The 20,325-nt window shown below is 44.0% G+C and overlaps 1 protein-coding gene and 1 long non-coding RNA gene across 5 annotated transcripts in view; one reads left to right on the top strand and one right to left on the bottom strand.

The window, feature by feature from the left end:
• Window positions 1-10,513, bottom strand: part of RFC5 (replication factor C subunit 5) — a 16,635-nt gene extending 6,122 nt beyond the window's left edge. For 2 of the 4 annotated variants that reach the window (XM_014521667.2, XM_006027366.3), the window contains exons 1-7: window positions 10,395-10,513; window positions 10,247-10,311; window positions 4,757-4,893; window positions 4,055-4,134; window positions 3,091-3,164; window positions 2,240-2,399; window positions 422-503 (exon numbers count right to left, since the gene is read on the bottom strand). In XM_014521667.2, coding sequence (XP_014377153.1) covers window positions 422-503; window positions 2,240-2,399; window positions 3,091-3,164; window positions 4,055-4,134; window positions 4,757-4,893; window positions 10,247-10,311; window positions 10,395-10,447 — 651 coding nt within the window. In that variant the 5' untranslated portion in view covers window positions 10,448-10,513. Of the gene's footprint in view, window positions 1-421; window positions 504-2,239; window positions 2,400-3,090; window positions 3,165-4,054; window positions 4,135-4,756; window positions 4,894-8,979; window positions 9,098-10,246; window positions 10,312-10,394 lie in introns of all 4 variants that reach the window. The other 2 variants (XM_025208568.1, XM_025208567.1) reach the window with 2 other exon arrangements.
• LOC112550887 lies at window positions 515-13,264 on the top strand. Its single transcript, XR_003094951.1, has 3 exons — window positions 515-2,079; window positions 9,311-9,506; window positions 10,844-13,264. It is a non-coding gene; the product is annotated as an uncharacterized LOC112550887 (long non-coding RNA).
• The last annotated feature ends 7,061 nt before the right edge of the window (window positions 13,265-20,325 follow it).

Below are 20,325 nucleotides of genomic sequence, written 5' to 3'. Positions count from 1 at the left end.
AGGAATTATAGTGGTAGCAATAGCAACTGTCACTCAGTTGCATGTCAGGTAAGAGATTGTTTCCTATCCCCTGCCCATCCCCCAACCCTGCTCTCCTCCTCCAGTGCCACTTGACTCAGAAGTTATGGAGGCTGTCTTGAGTTCAGTGAGGGTGCCTCAAGTCCAAAAATTTGGAGAACCATTGGTCTAAAACCTCTCTATACCACCCACCCCAAAAATATAATCTTTAGTCTCCCTTATAACATGGGAGCTGGATATGTACCAGATTCTCTTACACCATTCACATGCACAGGTTAAAGAAACAGGCACTTACCTGGCCATAACAAAAGTTCCATAGTTACATCCCAGAATCAGAGAGATATTGCCATGAACCAGAAACCATAGTGGATGAAATGAACAAAAGCCACCTTCATGGCTGTACCTGCAAAATATTGAGGGCTCTGCGCATGTCACCACTAGAGAGGGTCACCAAAGCTTTCATCCCATCATCGGTTATGTCCACCCTGAAAGATGAGATTTTTGGATACATATCATCAGTACTGAGCCAGAGGACTGCCATGAGAGTACAGCCTGTTATTTGAAGAATCCTGACTGTACATCAGGTACAGTAGAGAGTGCAAAGCCTTGAGATCATGAAGCCAGAAAGCAAGCACTGCTATTAGAGCTCCTGCCCAGACAGAGGCAGATTTGGTGCAAGAGGGAAGGAGGTACAGGCCCAGAAGGAGCAGCGTAGCCAGATACTACACAAGATTCCACCTCACACTGATCTGCCAATGTATTCATTCCTCATCTACTACTCATCGGATGCCCTAGACTGCTTCTGGGCAGAAGCATCCAAGTAAGCTGAAATGTACATAACAAACAACACCCAACACAAATGGAGTGCGGGGAATCTCTGTGCTCAGGTTTTGCTACCTGTGCCTCAATAAGACAAAGCCCAACACAAAAACTTCCTGGCTACCTGAGGTTTAAGCACAAGCCATAGAGGGTGCTCTGCATCTTACAGTGCAGTTCTCCTTTGATATGGGGGTGGGTATGAACAGCACCTTCCCTCCTCCATTTATTCCTTGCATGTGTTCATGGTCACACCTGACAATTTGAGCTGGGCAACATTTGTTTTTCATCACTAAAATGATTCAAGTATCAATTCCATTTGAGCTGAAATAATGGGGAGAAAAGCTCTGAAGTAATTGAACCATTTTATTTTGACATTTTGAAATTGAAATGTCTGCTTTCAGAAGCATCGAAATATGTTGTAAATATTATTTAAATGATAATTTCAACATAAGGTTTTTCATTTTAAAGCAGTCCTTGGGGTAAGACAATCAACAAGAGGGTCAAGCAACTCAAACATGGAACTAGTTTTATTTTGGATCAAAGAAAATGATTGGGTTGATCCAAAACTAATTTCTTTCCATTTTGCTGAAAATGTTCAGTTCAGTCCAAAATGATGTGCTACCCCTGTTCAGCCACTGAACAAAAATATCCATCATTCACCCAGCTCTACTGCTGACTTTAGTATTGAATATAAGAAATCAAGAGAAGCGAAGAGTGATGGCCTTGCAGAGCTAAGAAAGGAGAAGCTGGATTCTCTTCTGCTTTGGGTTTAAGGATTCTATTAATGAGGCTCCAATTACAGAGCCTAACTGCTTTTGTTGCACCTGTGTAAGTTCACAGACCACAGAGCTGCCTCGGTGAAATGAGGGCAGAATTAGGCCCTAGAGAAACTTCATTAATGGCCCTGATGGGTGAGGAGGAGAGAGCCAGTGTGAGTTTACACAGCTAACAACCAGTGCAGGAGCAGAAGCAAATTTACTCTGGAAAACGTTGACACAAACAGAGCTCCAGGGACACTGCTCTTATTCTTAGTCAGTGTTTTCTAGGCAGAACTACATTTGAAGCTCCAAAGCAGTTTAATGAAACAACCTGGAAGTATTTTGGGTTGCCATAGGTTGAAGGAAACCAACTTCAGAGCTGCAAAGAAGGCACAGAGGGAAATCCCAGCTCTTGGGGCAAGGGAGGAAGCACATAAAGTAAACTGGAGAAAAAGTAGCAGTCACAGCTGCTGTTACTACCAAGGTAAGGGGGGGACTGAGCGAGTGGGATGGGAAGACAGAGCAGAGGCTAGCAAGAACAAGGGTAAAGAGAAAACACATTCATCAGTAGTAATCCTGCTATAAGATGCCATTTTCCTCTTGTTCAGACTCCCTGCCCTTCCCCCACCATATTCTGTACTCACTTCTCCTCATCTATAACGTGCTGCACCCGGGGGACCATGAGCTCTGGGGTCAGGGGGCCAAATCGGAACCTTGTGCACCTGGACTGCAGGGCAGGGATGATCTTGGAGAGGTAGTTGCAGATCAGGCAAAACCTGGTGTTCTCCGTGAACTTCTCAATCACTGCAGAGTTTGGAGGGGAGGGAATGGGAGAAATGGCAGATCAGAACCAGTACCAACTTGAACTTGCAGTCAGAAAAGAGTTAACTAAATGTAGGCAGCAAACCTTTCTACCCCACATGCTGCAAGGCCCAGGATGCTGGGCAGCCAGTGTAAAACACCTTACAATTCCTGGAGCTGGAGTCACCTCCCAGAAGGCCAGACTCAGAACTTTATCCTTCCAGGCAGAGTTCCAGGAATTCACTCTGTATGGCTCTTTCACTTAAGGCCCGGTGCTGTTACCATGAGGCTACCACAGAAATTCCTCCTCTCATAGATCCTGTCAAGAGCTAAGTGTACAGAGCTCCCTTCATGCCAAAGTGTGAGATTGGTTGATCTGTGCAACCACACATGCATTCAGAGACATCCTCCTAGCACTGGAGATGCAGTCATCTCTGGGGTGTAAGGTAGTAGGTAGCTGGCCAAAAGGAACATAACACCCTATAACAGTGCCCTTACATATGCTCATGGTATCACAGTTGCCACTTGTTTCCTTGGGAAAAGTCTGGACAGACACCTTGGCTTGAGTCCGGGGAGAAAGGGCACAGGATAGGAGGTAAAACTGTATATAGTCAGAAATCATTGCTGTAAGTAATCTTTAAGGCTCTTGAGAAGCACCACCTGCTTCCCCCATTGCGAGCCAGATGCCACTCACCTCTCCTCAGGGCGTTCTGAGCATCCTGGGTCATGGCATCTGCTTCATCCAGGATTACAAGCTTAAAACCTTTTCTAATACAAAGAGAGGATGGCTGTGTTAGACCTGCCTGCCTTTCCGGCTACCCTGCAGCCAGCTCCCAGCCGTAGCTCTCCGGTTAAGGCAGCCAGTGGGGTTGAGTCAGGGAAGGGGAGTTTGGAGAGACTCACTGCTACTACAAAGTACTGGCTCCCCTTATTTCAGTTGAAATCTATTATTTCTAGCCATCCTCACTAAGTAATTTTAAAACCAGTCCTCCCCCTGGTCTCATTAGCATCCCCTTCAGTACTGAGAATCCTGGCACTTCTCTCCCTTGCACAGTATGGTTCTCACTCACTGCCTATCTATTGGTGCCGTCAATGCATTTTGATCCCTATAAGCCTGAGTGTCTAAAGTGCAGCTCCACCCACTTCACAGGAATTAGTATGCTCATCACCTTTGGAAAACAAAGCCCCAGAATTAGGCACCAGTCATTAGGGGCCAGGTTCATTTTTTAATCTGTTTTCTCCCCATGCTCTCATTCCAGCTGCTCTTCTCAGTGCACTCTTCCTCCATCCTGTAACAAGCACTCAAAACAAGCCAGGCTGGCTGGAGCTCTTGGGTGCAATGTGAACTAAAGAATTTAAAATGGCCTTCCTACCACTCTTCCTTTCTAGTCCCCTGCTTCTGTCTGGCTGTTTTCCTGTCAGTTCTCATGTAGTTGTTTACATGTGTAAAGGTTGAAAGAGAAAGTGGACATTTTGCTTATAAACTAACCTTTAAAAGCCAAGAGTGAAGTTTCAGCATAGTTCTGTGAATTCCTTGCTCTTTGGTTTATATAAATAAGGGAGATGAGAGTGAGAGGAGAAAAGAAAAGGCAAAGTGTAGATAAAAGGAGAAATAACTTCCAGGGAGGCAAGGGACACAAACCTCTTATGACACTTACTTAAAGATTGTCCTTGTGCTGGCAAAACTTAAAATGGGCCCCCTGACTATATCGATTCCTCGGTCATCTGAAGCATTCAGCTAGAGAGAGCAGCTGGTGTTAGAAATGCAGTATTAAGGCACCCTTGTAAGGTAATGAGAACATCTGAACAAGTAAAGTGTCATAGTTAAATGCTAAGGTGGAAACTGAAACAGAATTAAGTGTTCACACGCAGGCCTACATTAGCTTATTTTGGTTTAAGAGTGTCTTTTTCCAGTTTGGCTATAAGTCTGTCAGGACAGGCTTAACTAAATAGATATTCATGCTGCAATGAACCTGTATGAGCCCCCTCCCATATCCCCAGCTGATGTAAGGGCAGTTTTGTTTGGGACATTAATTAATTTGTAGTCTTTAGGGCAGGAAAAATTTGGAAAAAAAAAAAATCACTCTCTGGACTCATCAAGGTTGGCTAAATCAGTCCAACTTTCTCGTGCAGACTGGGCTGAAGGTGGTGGCACATGCGCACATCTTGATACAGAGGATGAAAGAAGGGTAATCTTTAGCAGCATCTGTTAGAAGGAGGACCAGCTCTCGTGGACACTGAATGAAAGCTTGACTAGCCTGTGCCCTCATCATCAGCAGAATACTCTGAGCTGTGCAGCTGGAAGACAGCACCTCCAGACACTAATAGGTAGAGGGGCAGGGGGGAAGGGGTTGAGTTACCTCTAAAACCATGGAGTTGAATTCCTTGTCTTTATAGAGTTGTTTAGCACAGGCCAGAATTGTGGAGGTCTTGCCAGTCCCTGGTGGTCCATAGAGGAGAAGGTGAGGCAGACGATCTTCACTGATGAACTTCTGAACTGAGAGATGGGTGAGAGGAGCAAAACCCATTCTTTATTAAACAGCAGGATAGTAACTGGCTAAGCAGCTATATGACTTCCAGCTCTCAGATTTGGGGAGGGTTAACATTGAGCTTTCTACACCTACAGTAGCAGGTATGCTGTACTATCAGCTGCCCCTCTTTCAGGCATGCATGCTCTGCTGTCCAGCCCATTTTTAGAGGAGGAAATTCCAAACAGGTTTCAAAATGCTTTAAAAAGTCCTGCTTGGGTTTGATACAAGAAAGTGTTTGGGGTTTAAAATTGTACTATTTGTTCCACATCACTTTGCAAACAATGCATAGACAGCCCATGATTGAAAGCTGACCATGGAACGGTGATGTTCACAAAAGAAAAATGGTGCCTATTAAGTGATACAAAGGAGATACTGTCATCTAAGCTAAGCCTTGCTGTAACAATCAGGGCCACATCTGCACTGTACAGTTTATCTGAATGTAATTATCTGAAGATTTCTTTTCTGTCACATGATCCAAAGATCTGTTACCATGAGAGTCTGTAGTTTTGGAGATAAAAAAAAAAAAAAAAAAAAAAAAAAATCAGACAGGGCAGCTCAAGTCTGTTTAAGTCCGCTTCATTTAGGGACCACTTCCACAGCCAGGATAATTCTATTCTGCTTTCTTAAACTGCACGTACAATAAATACACTTCAAAGGAAAGGCACAGCGATTCCTCTGCCCACAGAGCCTGGAGATAACTCTCCACACTAAAATACACTTGATGTTCCATTATCTTTGCTCATAAGTTGCTTGCTCCCTAGGATTGAACTGTTCATGTTCTTCATTTAGTTACTTACGAAAACCCCACTAGATATGCCAGGTAGCACAATGACAATAAGTTACTCCATGTTATGAACAGAGCTCAGCGACTTCAGATCAGCTTGTCCCAGCCAGATGTTATGTGGGTGCTCCCTCTTTCATGCATGTGTGCTCTTTTTGGTATCCATCCCTTGTACTGATCGAGTCCCATCTCTATCCATAGCTGGCATGTGGCCCAATGATAGCTTTGCCTGCTTCCTCTAGAATCTGATTTTTCGTAATTACTACAGAATCCTTCCCTTGCTGCAACTTGAGACTGTTGCTCCTTGTTCTGTCACCTGCCACCACTGAGAACAGTCCAGCTCCATCCTCTTTTGAAACCCCTTCAGGTAGCTGAAGGCTGCTGTTCCCCCCCACCCTTCCCCCTAGTCTTCTCTTCTCTAGACTAAATAAGCCCAAGTCCCTCACCATTTCTGTTGCCCTCTGATGGACTCCAATTTGTCCACATCATTTCTGTAGTGGGGGGCCGCAAACTAGACACAGTACTCCAGCTGTAGCCTCACCAGTGCTGAACAGAGGGGAATAATCACTTCACTTGATCTGCTGGCAATACTCTTACCAATGCAGCCCAGTATGCCATTAGCCTTCTTGACAACAAGGGCACACTGTTGGCTCATATTCAGCTTACTGTCCACTGTAATGCCCAGGGTTAGCTTATTTTGGTCTAAGGGTGGTTTATTCCAGTTTGGCTATAAGTCTGTTGGAACAGGCTTCTTTAAATAGATTTTCATGCTGCAATGAACCTGTATGAACCTCCCTTATCCCCAGCCGATGTAAAGGCAGTTTTGTTTGGGGCCTTATGGTAGCAGTCTTTTGGGCAGGAAAATTAAAAAAATAAATAAATAAAATGAAATAAAAAAAATCACTCTCTGGACTCATCAAGGTTGGCTATATCAGTCCAACTTTCTCGTGTAGGTCCTTTTCTGCAGAGCTGCTGCTTAGCCAGTCAGTCCGCAGCCCGTACTGGTGCATGGGACATTTCATTCTAAGTACAGGACTTTGCACTTGTCCTTATTGAAACTGAGCCCAATGCTCCAGCCAGTTTTCTATTCATCTTACTGTCCATTCATCCAGCCCATACTTTCTTAGCTTGCTTGCGAGAATGTTGTGGGAGACTGTATAAAAAGCCTTACTAAAATCAAGGTATACCATGTCCACCGGTCTCCCTGCATCCACCGAGCTAGTCACCTCGTCATAGAAGGCAATCAGGTTGGTCAGGCATGACTTGTCCTTGGTGAATCCATGACTGCTCCTAATCACCTTTTTCTCTTCCGAGTGCTTGGAAATGGATTCCTTGAGGACCTGATTCATGATTTTTCCAGGGACTGAGGTGAGGCTGACTGGTCTGTAGTTCCCTGGATCCTCCTTTTTCCCTTTCTTAAATATGGGCACTATATTTGCTCAATCACCATGAGTTTTCAAAGATGATGACCAGTGGCTTTGCAATCAAATCGGCCAACTCCCACAGCACCCTCGGGTGCATCCCATCTGGCCCCACGGACTTGTACATGTCCAGCTTTTCTAAAGTCCCTACCCTGTTCTTTTGCCACAGTTGGCTGCTTACCTCCTTCCCAAACTGTGTTGTCAGGTACAGTAATTTGGGAGCTGACTTTGCCTGGAAAGACTGAGGTGAAAAAGGCACTGAGTACTTCAGCCTTTTCTGCATCCTCTGTCACTAGGCTGCCTCCCCAATTCAAAAATGACCCCACACTTTCCCTAATTTTCTTCTTGTTGCTGACATACTTGTGGAAGCTCTTCTCGTTACCCTTCACATCCCTTACTAGCTAAAACTCCAATTGTGCTTTGGCCTTCCTGATTTCATCGCTGCATGCCCAAGCAATGCTCTTATACTTCTCCCTAGTACTCCAAGATTCCACTTCTTATAAGCTTCCTTTTTGTGATTTAGCTCACTGAAGAGTGCCCTGCTAAGCTAAACTAGTCTTCTGCCATACTTGCTGGTTTTCATGAACATCAGAATGGTTTGTCCCTGCATTCTCAGTAAGGTTTCAGTTAGGGCAGCACAGAATAGACCACAGAATCTTGGCCTCTGCCAGGAAATGCAGTAATAAAGCAAGATGTGGAGGAGACACCAGGGCTAAGTACAGTCAAAAAGGCCGAAGCTGAATTGATTCAGTCTTTTCAGGCATCTAAACTGCAAAGATTGAACCAATAAGCAAATTAACATTCACTTTTGATTCAGGAAATGCAGCCACATGCCTGCAGTGGCTCAAGCCAGAAGCACAGCTCTGGCATATAGCCAGCATGGGCTATTTGTTTGCTACCTCTTCCTGCTGCCCCCAAGGTCTCTGAGACTTGCAGTCCACAATCACAGCAGTAGTATTCTGCTGTTGCTCATCACTTCCTCTTTCTCCTTCCAGATGCCTCTGGGATTTGTAGTCCTTAGTCACAGCCTGTGCTAAGTAAGCAGGGCAAGGCAGCTCTGTACCAGGGGAAGGGAATTTTAACCTCCCTCCCTGGCCCCAGACCCCAGCAGGAGTTTACTGGGAGAGGGGGGGCAGTGAGCTGGCTAGTGAGCCAGGTCTCTGCTCCAGCTAGGGAACAGAGGGGTGGGGCTAGCCCAGGGCTGCAAAATGCTGAGATGCTGAAGGACTCTGATTTAACCTGAACCAGGAAGGGGTCTGGAACAGAAGTTTCATAAACCAGTTTGACCTAAATCAGTTAAGTCTGATACTAAATTCAAACATTTTGAAAATGGTTTATGTGCACTGAACCAGTTGTTACAGGTTTAAACCAGTTTCTGATCACTTAAACCAGTTTATGTGCAACTTCTGTCCCCAGCCCAGGAGACAACAGCTTTCACAGCTTTGGGAAGTCCAGAGGTGAGGCCTGCCTGAAAGTGGCTGCTTGCAAGGGGGTGGGATAGAGAGGCAGTTGTTCTTCAGGTAAACAAAAACCCAAAACAAAACTCCCTGTTAGAGACATGACAAGAGATGACAGCATTCCCTTTCATAAGGACACAGATTGAAATGTGACTGCATGCAAAGGAACCTTCTGGCCTTTTGAAACTGAAGGCTAGGGTGGGCAGCAAGAAAGTAGTAAATGGTGGGCCAGCAGGCCCCATGCTCTCAGGTTGTTCACTCTCCCTCTTAACATGCTGTCTGGCCCTGTCTGGCCAGCTCTTACACTCCTGCTTAGGAAGGGGGGTGGTCCAAGGTGACCCTAGTTGGACTGGTAGGCTGAACATGGGTAAAGAGAACTACACTTGAACTCACAGAGCTGACAAAGCTCCCCCTGTACACTGAGGGGAGAGGGCACAATGCAGGGTATTCTGGTGCTCTGTCTGCTTAGCTTGCTTCTTGGAGCTTGACAGGGCAGCAGCTGCCACAACACCTTTGAGGGGAAGAAAAACCATGTGAAATCTCTCTCCAAAAAGCAAATGCAGCCCTGGGACACAGCTGGGAATTAGCCACTTGACTGAGCCAAGGTCCTAGTCTGGAATTTCACCAAGAACAATCTCTGCAGCAGATGCTGTGTCTGCACCACCCAGACAAAACACACTGAGGTAGGCTGGAGCTTTGGCCCTTCTGCTCTGCCCCCTCACAGGCCGGGACACCCCTCGTAGCTGCTCCACGGACCAGAGCACAAAAGCAGGAAGCTCAAGCCACATGTCAAGACCCTTTCTAAAGGCTGTAAAAAGTCAGCTGCACGGAACTCAAGTCTGTAAAGTGGGATTGACATGCCTGGGGCAGAAGTGTTACTCAACAAGAATCCCACACATACCAACAAGGATCAACTAAAGGTAGGAACAACATCTTATGTTCTACAGTAGCTACAACAGGCTTCATGAGGGGCTCCTTGACAGATTAATGTGCCTGGCACACTGCACTTCTCTCTCTCTCTCTGACATTTCTCACCCTTGTATCAAGTGTTGCAGCAGCCTTTTCTCACAGGAAGTTCATGCAAAAGTTTTTACAAGGTTTTTTTGTTTGTTTTTGTGAAGTTCACTGGTAACATACTACCAACACTTCACTTGGCTGGCTGATGAGGACATGATCCCATGCAATAAGCTCATGCTTTCATGAGCTTGCGCCCATTTGGAAAGATGCTCATTTTCACTATGAAAAAGAAGGTTGCATTATCTAGTACGGAGGCCCGCTACCGGTCCGCAGCAAGGCTGGCTGCTGGACTGGAGTCCGATACTGTGGAGTGGCAACTTTGTTATACCGAGTATAAAAAAGGGTTGGCTGCCGCTCTGCAGTACGCCAGTCACATCCAGACTGCAGTTTGCCGGTCTGCGGTCACTTCTGGTGCACGGTCACTTCTGGTCCGCGACCTGGACAGGTTGGGAACCCCCGACCTAGGAGTTGTACAGAATCGGGACTCTAGGCTTCTCACACCAGCTCTGCCACGGACTTCCTCTGTAACCTTGGGCAAGGCACTCTCTGCCTCAGCTTCTTCACCTGCAAAACGGGTTTTTCACTATCTGCTAATGTCTGCAACCCCCTCTGAGCTGAAGTGCTGGAAGCATTCAATACTTACTAGTGCTCAGAATGTCCTGATGGGAAATTAAGTCACTCAGTGTCTGAGGACGATATTTTTCCACCCTAAAGATAAAAGAGAACTTAACGTCAGCGCAGCGGACGAGGCGCCGGGAGGGAGGAGTGGAGGGACCCCCTTGCCCTCCTACCACGGCAGGTTCCGGCCCTTCCCCGGCGGCGGCCGCACGGCCACGGGCTCCATCTCCGCGCGCACTACGGGAAGGGGCGGGGCCTCCTGCCCGCGCTCCTCGGATCTCGCGAGGGTTGGCGCGGCCCCGCCCCCCCCGCGTTGCTAGGGGCGACGGTGACAGCCCTTCCCTGCACATGGAGGGGCCCCGCCGAGGGCGGAGCTGCCCCGCCCGGTGACAAGGTGTTTAGCAGAGGTTGCAGATTTGTTGGGAGCTGCCAGCCAAGTGTTTCAAATACCGAGCGCACAACACACCGCCCAACGCGCAGCGGCTGAGCAGCTAACTTGAAAGATGGTGCGCCCGCGTTTCCGAGCGCTCCGAGGGGACGGACGGAGACTTACTGACTGCCGATATTTGTCAACCTCAAATCAGGCGTGTCCGATTAAAGGGTCTCTCTCTTTCTTTTCCAGAGGGCCTCTTGGGAGTCTGCCCACCCTCGGGTGCACGGTCGGCCCCAGGCGCTTCGGGGATGTGATTAACCGACACGTGTCTTCGCGCGAGGGCCGCTGAAGTGGTTCCAGCGAGGACCGCACAGAAGCACGAGGAGGAAAAATGATCTTGGCGAGAACGATCGCGCATCGATTCAGTTTGGATGGAACGACAGCACAAACGCAACGCCTGCTTTTCGGTTCAGAACGGCAGACTTTAGTGAACGGAGGGGAGCAGTCAGTTCACGTACACCGTGGAGCGCAGGGACTTGAGTGCGGGGAGGCCTGGGGTTTCCTGAGAAAAACTATGTGGAATTCGCATCTCCAGATGAGGTTAAAAAAAACAAACCTTGTAGGGAAGTTGGCTACAAGTAACGGAAAAGGGGATCGATCAGTTAAGTAAGCTATGTTTTGGAGGTCAGAAAGTCTAGGGATAGAATAAGCATTGTCACAAGTCCAGCCGAGTTAGATTTTGTAAACGAAATTAAGATTTTTCAGCCAGGTGAATAAAGCGAACAAGGAAAGAAGTGCAGCTCGTAGGCAGTGAAGCTGAGGCAGAGATTCAGCAAAGCTAACTTAGGTATGGCTCACCACTGAACCATTACGTCGTCTCATTTTTCAGTGAGGACAATGATGTTGGCCAAGGGGGCAAAGGCAGGGTGACTGGTGGGAATAAGGGTATAGGGATAGAGTAGACTAGAAATTACCACATCTGGTATGGAAGTAAAGCTCTAAGTTTAACACATTCAAGTCAGGGGGACTGGATTATTTCTGTCTTGGGTTATGGAAGGAGTGGGCACGTGGAATCACAAATCTTGTAACAGGGATTGTTAATAACTCCATCCAATGGGTAATGTGCTATAGCAAAAGTATTGCCGGTATATAAGAAAAGGAAAATAAATGGTCTGAACAACTAGAGGCTCACAGGCCTGAAAGCTTTAAATACATTTTGAGGGAACTAGTAATTAGACATAAATAGAAAGTGGGATATAATGCAACATTGGCATATCAGAGGTGTATCTTGATAGACTAACCTGGTATCTTTGATAAAACATCTTATTTTCCAAACAAGGGAAAATGGTAGATCTTATCTATCTGGACTTCAGTAAAGCTTCTGATGTGGTGCCAGATGAGAAACTATGAGCTAAACTGAAGAAAAAGTAGATTAGTAGAAGTGTAAGAGTGGGTAAGAAACCAACGAAAAAAGCAACTACAACAGGTTAACTTCAGTGAGCAATCCCTTCAAGATCGCTTCTAAAAACAAACTTACTAAATATTTTCATTAGCTATCTTGGCACACAAACCAAGAGTGTGCCAATGAAATATGTCAGCGGTACAAAGTTGAAGAGCATAATTAAAACAGGAGGATCCGAATATCACGTAGGAAGAGCTGGATGATTACGTTTTAAGGACTGGGCAACACATGGGATTAAATTCAGTAGTACAAAGTACAAATAACAGGCATTTAGGGACTTATAGTGAGAATTTCAGTTTTAAGATGTGGGCTTATCAGTTGGAAAGACAGAGGGACAGAGACTTGGGAGTGTGTGTCTATTAAAGGATGACTATACACCAAGTGTGTGATTCAGCTGTGAAACAGCAAATTCAATTCTAGGATGTATCAGGTGACTTATTTCAGTAGAGACACATTCATGGAATAGCATCCAGCTTGTAGGATGAAGGGAAAATTAACTCAACTTTAAAAGTGTTGGAAAAGGTCAGTGCAACACTTTAGCACTGGCAATTAGTCTTATGTGTCACATAAGTCTTGTACTGCTCTGCTGACCAGTAGGAAATGGATTTTATAGCATAACTGGTAGGGGATTGTGTATTTAAAGGTGATATTTTAATAGGTGCACAAGGGGTAGAGTTAAGGTGACAAACAACATTTACTTGTGGATTCCCAGAGTAATTAAAGATTTAGTTTGCAATTTTGGTATTATTTTTAGTTAAATTAATTTTGCTTATAAGAACTTAAAAATATATATTATTTTGTCCCTGGTACAACTTTGTTGAAACAGGTAGATTGACTAGTCTTGCATTTTGTCCTAGTATGTTCAGGCAATAGATTCAATAACTTTCATTCTATTTGGATGTCATATTTTATGTTGTTATTATAACTGGTAATTTTCTATTTATGATAAACATGACACTAGCTATTTGTTAATTGAAATATGTCTGGAGATGGACTAGCTGAGCTAAATGGAAGCTGTTTAATCTCTGATTTTTGTGATTCTCTCTGAAAGGCCCATTTTTCAGTTAGAATGAAAAAGAACAGAAGCATTAAACTTATCATTATTTATAAAATGTACCCATGCTAAACTTGCATTTATATAACAAAATCAGCATAGGTAAATTAAATAGTAATCATATGAATATATTATTTTTTTAAAACAACTTTCATTAAAGACTCAGTGAAGTTTCTCAGTGGTAATGAACTTTCCTAACACATTTACAAAACAAAAATGCCTAAAAAGAAGAAACCTGCTAATTCAAGCTATTGTTGACTGTTCACATAATAAGCACATTTTTCTGATTTGCCTTTGTCCTCTGTTATAGGCTTGAGCTCATTGCGTAGCTTTCTATACTTCTAGGCGTGGCTCAGTACCCACCGAAGTTAATAGGCACAAGATAAGCACCTACATCTGATCCAAAGCCCATCGTGGGCAGTGAATAGATGAATGTTTCTTATGAGCCTATCAGCCCAACAGGCTGTCAGAGTTGAGGCACATCTGTTTCCGTAGCCAATGTCACACAAGGGAGTCACATGACTTGCGTTGCATTCGGCTGCCTTGGACTCCCCAACTCATTTGATCAGATGCAGATTTGCAGCTGGGGGCACAAGCCCAGTGGGAAACTCACACTCATCGCTTTGGAAGTGTAGCAAGGTGTCTTAACCACTGTGCCACCACACCCAGGCCAATGGATAGGCTCCTGTGATTTTACTGGGCACTGGGTCATTCCAGGAAACTGCGTGCTATGGCCTCAGTCCAGCAGAGCACTTCAGCACGTGCTTAACTTTCAGTGTATGAATATTGACATCAGAAGGGCTACTTTCATAGTGCAAAATGGGACAGTAGGTTTGGGACAGGATCTTTATGTTACAATATAAGTATGAATGGCATGTTCTGATTTAGATATTTCCCAGAATGAGGTTTTTTTTCTTTACATGTTTTATTTTGCTTATATGAAGATACTGAGGTTTGTGCTTATTTTTACATTTTAGATAGGATGTCAGGGTTACTAGACTATGAAGGCATAAAAGTGAGCAGAGCTGGTCAAAGTAGTCAGCAGCAAATCCTGCATCTCTGAATTCTAGTAACAAATTCTCAACTTGGCAGTGAGGGGTCACAATCAGGCATGAATGATGTACAATTCTGCCCTTCATGCAGTGGTAGGTGGAAGGTAATTCCTGGGAAGTCTTGGTTTGGAAAAGGCTGAGTGCTGTCCTACTAGTTTTGACATTTTTGAAAATATAGCTATCACTGAAGTTGCTCAGAGTACAAGGAATACCTCCCCCTGTTATCTCTGTTTTCTTATTGAAAGACTTAATTAACAATAGAAGCCACTGGGGGATAGTTCTTCCATTGGCTTTTTGTCTACTCAGTGTTCACTTTAATGACAGAGATAGTGTCAGGTCTTCAAATGTTGGCAGTATCTTGCACATCTTGGTATTCTTGCCCTCAGAAATTGCCTGCTGCACAAGGCAATGTCACAACCTATTTTTTCTCCTTGTTGACATTTATGAAAGTGCTTATCCAGTCCTTGAGTCCTGGACATCTGTTAAAAACCAATGAAGCAACTGGGCCAAAACCCCACCTGGTGTGAAGTGGGTTAGCCATTGGAGTCCATGGATCTATGCTAATTTGAATCATCAGAAAATCTGACCTACTTCTGTTCAATATACTGTAATCCCTTTTTCATTGAGCTGACAGAGGGATACCGATATGTTAGACACTTTCCAAATAACCTAAAGGACTTATTTTAAGCCTTGCATATTTTTAAAGTTAATTTATTAAAAAGAACATCAGAAAATATCCTAATGATCAATAAGACTGTATGCTAAATATTACAGAAAGCAGGAGGGATTATTTTCCTAGTTATAAGGAGGATTAAAATTGGTCTTGACTACATCTAAAGGCTACTACCTGTTAAGACATACTGCCTTAGATCCTACAGCAGTTTGCAAACTGCATGGGCTAATCATGACCTGATCCAATTAATTTGTCAGAAAGGTAATGTCTTTAGTCATTTTGGAAAGGAGAGCCCAGCATCTTAGTGTTCTGGTTTGTTTACTTCTTGATATGCCACCTTATCAGGCATTTCATAAGTAGTTGACTTCAAGCTCTTTAAATATTTTTGTCAATAGCAGCAATGGATTCCTGGAGGGAATCCAGCCTTTAGGTCATTAAATCATTGCTCCCAGTAATCATTTGTGGAAAGTTTCTGCAAGCTTAGCTTCCCCACTGGAGTCACTGTTGCCTCCGTTTCATCCTTGTATGATTAAATGCCTCAGGGTGCTAGAGGTTGTAAGTGGAAGACATCGCTTCTTTAAGGTGGGGGAGTATTTTATAACCCTCGTGTGGGTCAGAGAGACACAAACACAAGCTGGAAGAAGTCAAATAATACATTGAAAGTACTCAGGTCCCCAAACCCTCCACTCAGACCCACTGGCCTGTTGGTGTTTTTGTTTTTTTTTACTCCAATAGAATTCTAACATCTGTGAAGGCCACTGATGTTGCTGTTTTCTTGCCGAGGTAGAGGACAAGAATACTGTTTGTGGTGTGCTGTGGGAATATGAAAAAAGTGTTTTTCAATCCCATGCAGAAATTTCACAGACCAAATACAACCGTATAATAGCTTTGTCCAGAAACGTAAATAGTCCCTTACCCCCTGCAATTAAAAGGTGAAGGTTTACACAACAGATCATCAACTTATGGGTTTTTAAATGAAAAATAATGAATTAAGTTCAAACTGCCAAAAAATGAAATGATAATTATCACAAGTGGAAAAAAATATTCTCTCTCCTAAAAGAGTCTGTCGAGTTTTTATTTTGATCTCTTCAAGATAAACTTTTTATACAGAATGAAAGGACTAGCCAAGGCAATCTTGCCTTAAATGATGTAAGTCAATGTCCATGGCGCGCACACTCTCATCTGGGTTAGTTTGAAATTTGCAGTTAATCTTTGTATTCTGATGGATGCCCAAGAACTACATTCAGTTCCCCTGATATCTGTAGAGTTGTCCCATTTCGTAATGGAGTTGAGTTCAGCTCACATTGCTTAGGTGAATTTTGGAGTTTCCTGCTTTTTGAGCATGTCTTTTTTCCTCTCCCCACTCCCAATCTACCTCTCTGGGGATAACGACAAGTTTTTCACATTTATTCTTACCAGTAATTTGAATCCTTTCTGCACTGTCTGTCATTGCTTAGCATGCAAACCATCATGCCTGTTTATTCTAGGCAACTCTTTGCATATCTTTTATGTTAACTCTTTTATACATTTTCCTTCTCTGTAGTGTTTGAGAGAGGAATTCTTTTGGTTGACCCACTTCTGTATGCCCATCCAGCAGCCTGCCATAACAGATGCTTTGACTTAATTTTTAGCACAGTTAAAATCTCCCCATCTCCTGTTCTAGGTAACCTTGCAGATAATGGTTTGTCAGACTCGGAAAAAATATCAACATCTGTTTCAAATGTTCACTTTAATGCATAGCATTTCCCTGATGCGTGTGCTTTCAAAGGCATGGAACTGTCTATCTTTTGGTGGATTTTAGGCTTAACATCCCTATGTTAAGATAGAAATAGCATTTGAGTTGAAGTCGCACGCACATTTTTATATATAATCCCAGTATGTATTTATTGGGATATTCCGGGGGAGGGGGAGGGAGAATAGACCCTTGTAAACAAAGGGCGTCACAGAGAAAACTCATGTCCCAGGTGTCACTTGTGGTATCATAAATTGCACCCCACAAGGGACAGTACTGCTTATTTTTACAAGGAACTCTAATTTACACAACAAACTGTTAACCCTTAAGAAAACATGGTTTTCAGAGCATGTGCCATTGAGCTGATTTTTTTGTCATGCTGTGGTGTTTCCTTCTGCACCACTGTATAAACACACAGAGCTTTATGTATTTGAAAAGAAATGTGCCCTAAATAATACTATTACAAGCACACACATCCACATGCAAAAGAAACAACCAAGTCAAAATTTATGCTCAAATAATGGTAGCAGCCATGTTCTGCCTTGGATTCAATGCCTTAAGATACGTGTACATGGGTAATGGAGAAAGATGTTGGCTGCTTGACACTTCCAAAATCCAGTGCTTCAGTATGGCTTCAGGAGCCTAACTTTATAGGCTGTTTATTAAAAATATTGCTCCCATTACAGAGTACCAAAGTTCACTCAACAATAAAACTGAAAAACTATTAACATTTTAAATGGGAATGCTGCTCTTGATTTGCTCCATGGGGGACATCAGATGACTGATAAGAGCCCTGAAATTCCATTAAAGAAAAATATCTAGCCTTTTCTCTAGGAGAAAGATCATTCTCAAAATCTAGACACATTGATGGGGAGATTTATCAATGGGAAAAATAAATTATTTTTCTATCAAAAGTTGAGCTAAGCAGACCTCTGTGTGAATTAAAATGCATTTAAGAAAATGGCGGTCACCCCCAAATTGTAAAACTTTTTGGCCCAATCCTGACTCGCAAATGGAAAGTAGGAGAGAAAGTGAAATTGGTTACCTAGATCAGTAATTTAGGTAGCAGTTAAATTTTTATTTTGCATGTGGGCTTTGTAAGACAGTAAAGAAGGCTGGTGTTGACACATCCACTGGATGATTAAAAGTAAAACATTTTAGTTTGGGTGGATAACTACTAAGATGAAACTTTGCTTTGAATGACTAAGTCTGTATTGCTGATTATTTTCTCAAGGCTTTTTTATAATGGCAGAATTGAAGTAACTGGATGATTATAACTGTAGTTTCCATACTTAGACAAGTTTGGGTTTTAGTTCCCTGAGTCTTTTGCTATTTTTTCATGTCTCTTATTTCCTTAAAAAAGTAGGATGCACTCAAATCACTGATACTTGCTCCTGCACTTAAACTATCTAAACCCATTTTTGTTATTTTTGCAAGGAAATTATAAATTATGGGGGCTAATGAGCAGTACTGTATCTTCTGCATTTCTGAAGCAGGAAAAAGCTAAAATGAGACTTTAGGCTCAGCTCCCTTAATGTTAATAGTAAACAATGTAATTTGCATATGGCTATTATACTGCCTTCTCCCATGTGCTTCAGGATAAAGTTTGCATTCAGTGGAAAGTTGCAGTTAAGTGAAGTAGGTAGGAAACCTGCTGCAGCTGTCACTGTCCATATGTTATTTGGGAAGAAACTCAGTCTTGGGTGGACACGCATTACTGTTACTACTAATTATCATCTCCAGTTAGAAAAAATGGACAGTTCTGCTTTGGTGGCTATGCACACCTTACAGGGAGTACAGAGCCTTCTTTCTGTCATACCTATCAATGCAGTCTACATCTCTTGTTTCTTGTATTAAGAAAGTCTCCTGGGGGCGTATTCTGGCTTTACAAATTGCTCATTGTTTGCTTTTCCTTTCCATAGGGGCCATCGTTGCCACGATCATAAAATTCTCAGTACCACCTGGGTGAGTCCCATATACTTACCTTCCCCTCACTCCCAGGTTTTCCATCTTCTCTTTTGGGTTCCAGTTCTACTATTTCTCAGTGAAATCAGTGCAGTGCTACGTGTGCAAATATGTGCAGAATCTGCCTCCTTCCCTGTCACATCATATCTTCACCGTTATGCTCCTTTCATCATTGCCTGATGATCACAAATTCTCAAAAGCTCCTCCAGCTTCAGGAACATAGAGGTCTATAATATAAAAGAAACAAAAACATGGGTACAATGCATGGCTCCATCCATCAACCAGTGCCTGGGTAAGTTATAGAACAGCAAGTACTAAAAGCACAGCCTTAGGTACCAAGCTGCAGCTAAACTAGACCTTGTGACTACCTCTAAACTTCTGCATTTGTAGACTGTTGACTATTGCCTGATAGATCTGAAGTAAGTACCCAGTTCTACATAGCAACAAATGCCTAAGGTTTACTTGCAGCAACCAGCTGTACAGTAGATTTGATTCTGTACTCCATGTGCTGGCAAAACTGCTTCTGATGCAGGGATTTTTTCTTTAATAAACAGTGCAGAACTATACAGTGCAGTACAAGACATAGTAATTGCTGGTGTTGGCCTTCGGTTCTGCCACCAACTAACTTTGACCTAAGGCAAGTCACTTTGCCTTTTTCTGTCTCAGTACCCCATCTATAAAATGGGGATAATACTGACTTCCTGTGTAAAATACTCTGAGGTCTACAGGTGTATGAAGTAGGTACTAAGCCCTCTGTAAATTCTCTCTCTGCTTATTAGAATGAGAATAAACGTGGATCTATATTAAACCCTTTTGATCATCAGGACCCAAAATTGTCTGTGGTTAAGTGGGTGCCACTGGTATTGATGCCAAAAACTGTTACATTGTTATTTCAAACCCTATTGTGGCAACTGAGAGGAGCATTTCTAATACAGTATCTCACAAAAAATCAAAGAGGGGGAGTGACTATGTATGTGTGTGTGTATGGGTGTGTGTGCGCAAGAGAGAAAGAGGGGGAGGCAGGCTGCAGCAGGCACAAGAAGATGCTTGGATTTTTTTTTCCTCTTTTTTTGGCTGCTGAAAGTGGCTGCATGTTCTGGGGCTAAATCCTGCTCCCACAGAGGGCAATGGGAGCAAAACCTTATCTGGGTTTTCCCCATTTTCTTATGCTCCACTCCTGCAGTAGCATCCTCTTTTACTTGACCACACACAGGGGGTCCTGACGACTTCATCACCATTAACTGAGTTAGCAAAGCAAACCAGGGCTTGACCCCGATCTGCACAATGTGAACTTCTCCTGGCCCTATAAAGCAGAGAAAGGAAGTTAGGGCTCATACTGGGGATGAGGAAAACCCGTATCTTCCTTGAAGCAAAGGGGAAATGGGGTGGACTAGTGGTTACTGGTCATGAGAGGCGTCCTGGCCCCCCTCAGAGTTTCCTGCGCTGGGGCCTGACGACAAGACTCCTGCGTCAACGGGTTCACGTACTGCCCCCGGGGCCCCTGCCACAGCTTTGGCTGCTGGGGTCGCAGCGGTCGCACAGCTGGAACAAACGGAGTCCATGTACAGGACAAGTTAAAGACAAAAGAAAAGTGGCACTGGGGCACGCCAGGGTGCCCTGATGTCCCGTGGGCCCTTGGCCACCTGGGGCCTGGCGGGGAAGGAGCTCTGCTCAAGCAGGGGAAGGCCTGGGCAGGGGGTGGGCACAGCGCTGCGCCCCTTGGGGGCAGCAAGACACCCCCGGGGGCATGTGCTGAGCCCCTCCCCAGGTCCCCCCAGCCATGCACCTGCCCA

Source organism: Alligator sinensis, unplaced genomic scaffold (genome assembly GCF_000455745.1).
Source record: "Alligator sinensis unplaced genomic scaffold, ASM45574v1 scaffold692_1, whole genome shotgun sequence".
Lineage (NCBI taxonomy): Eukaryota > Metazoa > Chordata > Crocodylia > Alligatoridae > Alligator > Alligator sinensis.
Note: the sequence above shows the minus strand (reverse complement) of the source record. Positions and strands in the feature narration are given on the sequence as shown.